Raw genomic sequence first — 9,111 nt, 5'->3', positions numbered from 1 at the left:
CAAGCCGCACCTCCATCTCCTACCGACCAACCTCATCCCGCCCCCTTGACCTGTCCGTCCTCCCTGGACTGACCTATCCCCTTCCTAACTCCCTACCTACACTCACCTTTCCTGGCCCCATCCCCGCCTCTTCGACCTGTTTGTTTCCTCTCCACCTATCCTCTCCTCTATCCCTCTTCTATCCGCCTCCCACTCTCTCCCTATTTATTTCAAAACCCCCTTCCCCTCCCCCTTTTCTGATGAAGGGTCTAGGCCCGAAACGTCAGCCTCTCTGCTCCTATGATGCTGCTTGGCCTGCTGTGTTCATCCAGCCCTGCACCTTGTTGTCTCATAACTTCTTTATTTCAGATTTGTAGCATCTACAGTATTTTGTTTTTGTCGTAGCATTTAATTCACTGCCACATTTCCTCAGGATGGCTACCGTGAAAAGGTTCTGCTCCCTCTCTCTCTCTGACTTGATTTCCATTTGTTTCTTTATCTTGTTAAGATGTAGTACGCTTCTAATATTTTTCAATTCTGATGAAAAGTTATGAAGTAATGCATTAGTTTGTTTCTCTCTGCACAACATTTATATCCACTGTTTTTATTTTCTGTCACAATTCATTGGGGTAAAGCACTAGATATCAAATGCCACTATTCCTGGAGTCATCACAGAAATTAAAGATTTTACAATACATGTACAAATTTTCTCAATCTCCTTAGAAATTCACCCATACACGCGTGCACGCACACATACGCACAAACAATCACAGACAAACAGATAGGGATAAATAGGTTATGGACAGAGGAAAACTGGAAAGGTAATTCAGTATTCACAGGTTGCTGAGATGATCCTTATGATTCATATGCTGGGCAGAAGGTTGCTTCTCAGATGTCTTGCCCCAGACGCTTCCACTGATTTGCAAGAAATACAGGTTCTAAAGAGTCATGCTGAACTCAAAACATTAATTCTGTTTCTCTCTCCACAGGTGAGTTTCTCAACGTTTTCTCAGATTTCTAGCAGCTACAAAGTGTTGTTCCATTATAAGAAGCATAAGGTGGTTAGTTCACTTCTAAAAAGCCTCTCACACATCAATTAGGAGTCACCCCATACAACAACTGCTGAAGAAAAGATAAACTGGTTCTCCCCAAGTTTAAACTGTATCTTCACATTACCATCTCACAACGGGCTATCTTCCAGAATATTCTAAGGTGTGGCATTAGATCCAGTCAACATCAATCATGATTCCCACAAGAACTGCCAGTTTCTAAAAATACTAACAAGCTAGCAACTCAAAAAGTATACAACAACTCAAAAAAATTCAGATGATGTATATATCCACTTACGTACAGTGATTGAATAAGTTTCTAAGGATTTTCTTGCTTAATTAGATTCCTTTTTGAGGTTTACTTAATTTGTCTGCATCAATATGCCTTCTCTATAGCAATGGGGGATAAAAAGTAACTACCTTGAAAGAGAAGCAGGGTGCAGCCCAGTTGAAGCTAATACTGACAAAGTAATGTATTCATTGATCCATTGTAGATCAAAGGTAAAAGTGACATTTTTATACTGTGATGAATTTAGAAATTTCTGAAAAGTCATTGAAGATGTAAGATTTACTTATGAGGAAATGAATGCAATAAATTTAGATTTTGTAATATATTTTTGGGGATACTATCCAACATTTTACAATTTACTGAATCTAACTATTTCAGATATTTGCAGATTTTTCAACTTTTAAAATAAAAAGTGATTGTTAGAGACTCTTGATGTTTGTATAATTAGAAAGTAATGCATACTGCATATTAACACACAACTGGATTTCACACACAGGCTGAAGGAAGCGCTTCTCCTGAACCATAAGAATGAACATAAAATAAATTTTAAAACTTCTGATTAAGGTATGGGCATTACTGGCAAACCCAACATTTGTTGCAAACTCACCTTAAAAGGATGGTGTTGAACTGACCTCTTAAACTACTGCAGTTCTTGTTTTGTAGGGACACCCACAATGCATTTAAGGAGGAAAGTCCAGGATTTTGGTGAAGCGACACTGAAGGAATGGCTATAGAGTTCCAAGTCACGATGGAGAGTGACTTGGAGGGGAACTTGCAAATGGTGATGTTCCCATATAACTGCTGCCTTTATCCTTCTGAAATTAGTGGTTGTGGCTTCAGAAGGTGCTGTCTAAGGAGCCTTGGTGAATTGCTGCAGTGCATCTTGTAAGCCATGGACTGGATTTACTCACGGCTTTGGGACACTGACATCAGAAGGAAACAAGGGTCCCTGGTCCACACATCAGGCAGCATAGCCAATGACACAACCAGAGTCAGAGACAATCTGTGCTCACCTTCTTAGCTCCTAGTGCTGCTGGCCTAGTCCAAGGCTGATGTTCTGGGGCCTCTGCAGCAACATCTGGAGGGGAGGTGCAGCTGAGGCTGGTCAGGGACTAGGAGAGTGTCTCAAATTTAGGTGTGTATTTCAATTACCATTTCTGGATGCAAAGCCATTAGGTGCCTTGAAACACAGAGAATATCTCCATGAGTGGATAGTTTGGGCTGTAGCTGTAGTAACGTAGAAGCATAGAAACTAGAAGCAGAAGTAGGCCATTTGGCCTTTCAAGCCTGTTCCACTATACAGTACGATTGTGGCTGATTCTCCATCTCAATGCCACATCCTTACTTTCTCCCCCCATAGCTTTTTATGATTTTTAAATCTTAAAAAAAAACTTTCTTGAATATACATAGTTACTTGGCCTCCACAGCCTTCTGTGATAAAGAATTCACACGTTCACTATACTTTAATTGAAGACATGCTTCCACATCTCAGTCCTAAATGGTTTATCCCATACCATTGGTTCCATCTTCTCTACTCTCCAGTTGCATCTTCAAAAAAAAACGTTATTAGATTTGTTCAAAATGATTTGTCTTTCATAAAATAATGCTGGCTTTGTCAAATCCCATTAATGTTTTCCACATGTTATTATTGTATGTTTTAAAATAGACATTTTACCCGCTAACGATGTTAGAGTAACTGATCTGCAATTCTCGGTTTACAGTCTCCATCCTTTTTTAAATTGTGGGATTACATTTGTCACCCTCCAATTTGTAGAAACTGCTCTAAAGTCTGTAGAATTTTGGAGAATGACCACCAATGCATCCAATATTTCAATTTACTATTCTTGACAAGGATTACTAGGCCCTGGTGAATTGTCAGCCTTTAACCCCACTAATTTCCCTAGCACAATTTTCTTATTAGTACTGATTTTCTCCAAATCCGCACTCTCCCTTGGTTCCCTAACATTTCCAGGAGGTTATTTGCACCCTCTTTTTTGAAGCTAGAACAAAAATACATGTTCAATTCATCTGCCATTTCATCTTTCCCCCTTATAATTTCCCCAGCTTCTGATTGTAAGGCATATACATTTGTCTTTACTAATCTTTTCTCTTCCTTATTGATAGAAGCTTTGACAGTCAATTTCTATGTTCCTTACAATTTGATTCTCATATTCTATCTTGCTCCTTTGGTCAAAATGTTTGTCCTCTTTCTCCAAAATAGTCCCAGTCCCCAGGCTCGCTGCTTTTTCTGGCAATTCTATATGCCTCCTCTTTGGACCTAATACTATCCCTAATTTCTTTTGTAAGCTATGGTTGAGCCACCTTTCCTCTTTTATTTTTACACCAGACAGGAATGAATAATTGTTATAATTCATGTACATGTTCTTTAAATATGAACTATTGCTTGTCCACTGTCCAATTCACACCTCATATCCTTGTATCTCCCTTTATTTAGATTCAGGGCCTTGGTTTTGGATTTGACTACTTCATGCTCAATCTTAATGAAGAATTCTATCGTGTTATGGCTGCTCTTCCCCCAGAGCAAAACTGTTATAGTCATTACACTTTACAGTAGTTATAGTCTGTTATAGTCTTTCTTGGCCTTGGCTCCCCATGGCTCCCTCTTGGGGACAGGGAGCTTCTGGCATGCTGTGGAAAGATCAAATCCATTGCAAACGGCTTCCTCCCGAAGTGTTCGTTAGGACGCTGCATCATTGGCAAACTGTCAGCATAGTTACCAAACAAAATCTTGTTGGGTCCATCATCAGTTTAATTGTCTACCTGCCTTTGAGGTACATACAACCGATCTAGGTTCCCAACCACTCAGGGGGAACTGCGATGGCAACTAGTATACAACAGAAATGAAAGCTAGTCAACCAAAGCCCTGTCTAACTGCAGTAAAACATCCCTATTTCTGAACTCAAATCCGATTGCAATGAAGGCTAATGGACCATGTGCCTCCCCACTCACCTCTGAGCTGACCAGCACTGGACAGGAAGATTAAGAATTCACCCCACATGACTCCTTGATAACGTTCACATCACTCAGTACAATACCTTGCACAATATCACTATCTGAAGATCTGATTTACTTAAGTGTCATTGGTCACAGAGTTCTGTTTTACTATTCAAAACACAAAGCCTAAAATGTCTTCAAATGCTATGGCATAAATACATAGAGAGGACAGTGGAGCACTTTGGGCTGATTCTGGAAGGCTGGTCAAGCAACCAGCCCTGGCAATATTGATCTTTATTTCCAAACAATAATACAATATGACAAACTACCAACTGCTAGCATGGAATATTGACTGTGGACACTGACACTGAAAGCTGGCACCTTCAGATAAAACTAACAGGAAAAAAATAGGTTAAAATGGATTTGGAAAATGATGCTTGTGGATCATCTGTGCAATGCAATTATGATCTACTTATCAAAGTCTCTGCAATTTTAAGTGGATTTGTGCAGAGGCTAAAATAATGCCATAATGCACTTCATAATGTTTCAATTCATAATAAGTAAATCTATTAAAAGACATTTAGATGCCTATTAAAATGCCATACGAGCTGTTTGTGAAAGCTCTTTCATATTTATAACCAAAGGCCATGTGGTTTCTAGGTGGATTTTGTCATTTTTAGCCCTGTTTTAAATGAAAAGAGTAATTCATTCTTGAGACTGTAAAATATAAATTTAACATTGGAAAGACCAAAGAACCCTAGAGTCTGTTAACAGGTGTGGTTATTTGTTCTTGTGGAATTTTTTTCTTCTTGATAGAAAACTTGTACAGGATCCTAACAGGCACAATTCATTTCATGGCAATGTGGTGAAAAATACATTTCACATGTAGTAAAACCGAAAAAAACATGTTTCATTTCAATCTCGAAAACAGGAAAGCTTGTGATGATTGAATTTGGTTCCAAGCGCAACTGAATAGGTATGATCTATTTATATTCACATGTTGTATCTGTATTCTTAAATAACTCATTGAATTGCCAGAGAAGGACGAGTGGTCTAGCAAGAAGACAATGCATAATAACATCAAAAAATGTGGATACAGTATTCATTAATATTAATAGTTTTCTTCCACATTTCTCTGTGGAACAAAATGCATAATGAGCTGTATTTAATTCTGGTGACAGAACTCTCATCCACTAGCTGAAGGGCTGGCAAGAGCCTCAAAGGCTGTAAGAGCTGGAAAAAACATTCAATTGGTAGGAACAAGCATACCACAGGGTCAAGAACAGTTCAACAGGGGCAGTTCCTGAGTGCTGGCAGCTGCTGGTCAGTGACCAGCATCTCATTCTTGATCAGCCGCACTATCATGGAAGCCAGTGGTTATTAATTCACCCATCCGAGACTCGGGATCGTCACGCACTCAAACACTGGGAAATGGTGGCAGGAGTCACAGGATCGCAGAGTGGGAGTGAAGGGTCAGTAAGGGGACGGTCATGAATAAAGATGGGTGGGGATGTCTCGCAGTCAACCCTGCCAGGTCTAGCTCCCTCAATTGGGCCTTTGAATGAGAGGTGCCAACACCACCCATCCAATTCAACCCCACAACCCCCCATCCCACCTAACATCCCATCAACTTCCAAACCCCAACCTCCAGACTCCTGCAAGAAAAAAATGCCAGGGCTGGGTTTTCCAGCTCCCTGCATTGCCTACGCTGTATCCTCACACGGTGACTCCTTGTTCTGGTCGGAATGTTTGGAGCCTCTACCATCACAGACTACAACATGCATGGAAAAATGCGCATTGCCACAGCAACTAGGACTCCCTGGCTGAATTATGACCCACCACCACATAACTGATACAAGGTCATTGTTATGGGGACTGAGACAGGAACAGTGGGTGTTTGGGAAGGTGGCAGGTTATCCTTGAAGGTGTAGCTCCCCCCATTCCACCAAAGCCATGCCTCAAATGAATTATAACATTTTGTCCCACTGTGTGAGCTGCAGTTTCCCAGAACCTCAATTCTTACCACTCAGACATAAAGCATAGTAGGCTACAGTAATATCACTAAATCATTCACCTACTCTCTTTCCCTTTGAAGTATTTTCTGTGATTCATCCAAACGGAACTGCAGGGCTATGGTTTTCATGGAGTCACTCTCAAAGGGCTGTAGGCTATCTTCCAGCAGGAGCTTAGCTCTTTCAGTACAGACGGTAGAGTGACACAAACTCAAGGTGGCAGAAGACTCCAGACCTTGTCCTCCTCCATGACGCTTATCTCTCAGTATATTTTCAATTATATCAATACCCTGGGAACAGACCACATCAAATATTTACAATATTAAAGACATGTGTGACATGAATAATACAGACATCTGTAATTTTAAATACTGTAGTTTCACTGGAAAATGTTCTGAGTACTGGAAAAGAGCTTTTCCACGAATTTGGAATCAGGAAATGACTTAATAAGGTACACCATGTGTGTGAGTCATGCCATCTGAGGAATCTCATTAATATTGCAGCCGTCAGCTAGGTTATAGCCCACAAAATATCCATGACAGCCCTTTGCATTGTCAGTGTAGGAAAAATGGAAAAATTTATTTGCGTGATGTCCATTTTGAAGAGGATAATCTAAACAGAAAGATAGCAATAAATAAGACCTTTTTTTAACATAGTGCAACTCAATGTCAGGTTTGTTGACGGCACAAATAACGTGACATTTCTAGGAAGACCTTTTAAAGTCTCAGTTGTTTCTTTTTGCCCTGTGTGAAATGTCAACACTTGCTTAGTGTTTATATTGTAATTCTTCCACATTTACAAAACCAGAGATTGGATCAATCCACTAAATTACAGCAAAAATCAAATTCAAGAACAGGCAGGCTTTACACCATTTCATCTGACATTACCAGAATGGTAATTTCACTGGTTATGCAAGCAGCCTGGATTATATATCTTGGCAATAGTAGTTCAAATCATGCAGCTGGTGGAATATAAATTAAGTTCATAACTTCTGAAATTGAAAGCTAGACTCACTAATATAGACAATAAAACTACTGTCAATCACCATCAAAACCTATCTGGATCACTAATGTTCTTTAAGGAAGGGAAATCTGCAAATTCTTACCTGGCCTGGCCTACATGTGACTTCAGATCCACAGCAATGTGACTGACTCTTAACGGCCCTCTAAAATGCCTGAACAAGTCACTCAGTACAAGGGCAATTAAGGAGGGGTAACAAATGCTGGCCTTGCCAGTGACACCCACATCCCATGAACAAATGAATTAAAGAAAAACAGACGTGTCAACCTGTCAATGTCCCCATCCCACACATTCTACCCTGCCGCTAGTATCTGTCCAATATGTTTCACAACTCTAACTAAAGAAAGTGTTGCTTAAATTTCTAATTTAAGTTTTACTCCTTTAACTTTAATTCAGGTCTCCTGCATCTATCTCCAATAGTTTTCATGAATCTAAATTCTCTACTCTTTACAAATCTCAAAAATGTGGTGCAGTTCTAGTGTCCCTACCTCTGGACCAGGAGGCCTGAATTCAAATCCCACCTGTTCCACTAATGTGCCATAACATGCCTGAATAGAGTGATTCAAAATATCTAAAAAAGTTTTTATTGTTGTATACTGATACAAGGTCATTAACTTGAAATATTGGGGGGTAATTTTAACTGAAACCACTCAGTGTGAAACCAGGGAGTACAACATTAATTTTACTCCTCACTCAGATTACTTCAGTGGACAGTAAAAATGTGTGGGGCATTAAGCCAGCTTGGCACCGATCCATTCAGTTTTCTAATGGATTAGGTTAAAATGGGCCCCAGGACACTTTCTGTTCTGCTGAATGTTTCCAGTGTTTTTGACATTTATTTATGATTTCTGCTTTCGCCTTTATTTTAATTCATTACAACAAAGTGGGATGATGGAAGGTTAAGTTTCAGGACAGATGATCTTTCCATGTAGTTCATCTCTTAAGTTCAAGTATCAACCCCTTTGTCCATCTCTGGACAACCTTAAAGAATCCTACCACATTTCCTGTAATATTAACAGGGTAAATGACAATGATATTTAATTAAGATTTATATTTGATCGGGTCTGGGTATATTTATATGTATCCTTATCCATTTAGTCATCTATTGTTATTCAAAAGATTATTTACATCCACAATTAAACTCTTTTATAAATTCAGTTGCTACAATAATAATGGCAGTTTTAGACAAAGACTTCTATATTGTATAGTCACTTTGTTTGTGCGTTATACAAAGCAGAAAACATTGTAAAGTCCTGAAGTGAAATTCGTAACTTAGCACTAAACCGTGTTGGAAAGTGCAGGACGTATAGGAAGAATACAAGTGCCAGATAAACACTGGAATGAAAGACTATAGAGACCACATGAAGAAGGGTGTGTTAGGAGGTGTGGAAGACACCCTTAAACTGTATTTGGTGACGGATTAATCCACTACTGTGGGAATACGTTGCCAAAAAGAAAACTGTCCAAGTGTTCCCAATAAACTCTCTCACATATTCATTTAACTGCTGTGTTAGCACCTTCTCAAATTTGCTAAGTTTATTTAAAGATTCCACACAATAACTGTTGATGAATTTTTATCTGTTTTTGAAAGGCATGACGTAAATCGGTCAAATGGATATCATCATAAGGCATCTATACGGAACGTCACAGTGATAAAACTAGCTCGTCCATCTATTATGTGAAGGCAGCAAAAGGCTATAATCCAAGTTGAGTGCAGGTTAGCAAGCAAGTAGCTGGAATGAAGTGTGTAACTTTACACTGCCTAAATTTTCATTCTACCTTGTCATTATGTATTTTGCAGTGGCGG

At 39.4% G+C, this 9,111-nt stretch overlaps 1 protein-coding gene across 2 annotated transcripts in view; it reads right to left on the bottom strand.

The window, feature by feature from the left end:
• Positions 1 to 9,111, bottom strand: part of LOC109920290 (coiled-coil domain-containing protein 102A-like) — a 479,598-nt gene that overhangs the window by 358,200 nt on the left and 112,287 nt on the right. For both annotated transcript variants that reach the window (XM_048596422.1, XM_048596423.1), the window contains exon 3: positions 6,351 to 6,574. In XM_048596422.1, coding sequence (XP_048452379.1) covers positions 6,351 to 6,574 — 224 coding nt within the window. The remainder of the gene's footprint in view (positions 1 to 6,350; positions 6,575 to 9,111) is intronic.

Source organism: Rhincodon typus, chromosome 4, assembly GCF_021869965.1.
Source record: "Rhincodon typus isolate 14 chromosome 4, sRhiTyp1.1, whole genome shotgun sequence".
In the NCBI taxonomy this organism is placed as follows: Eukaryota; Metazoa; Chordata; class Chondrichthyes; order Orectolobiformes; family Rhincodontidae; genus Rhincodon; species Rhincodon typus.
This window is presented reverse-complemented; position numbering and strand designations above follow the sequence as displayed.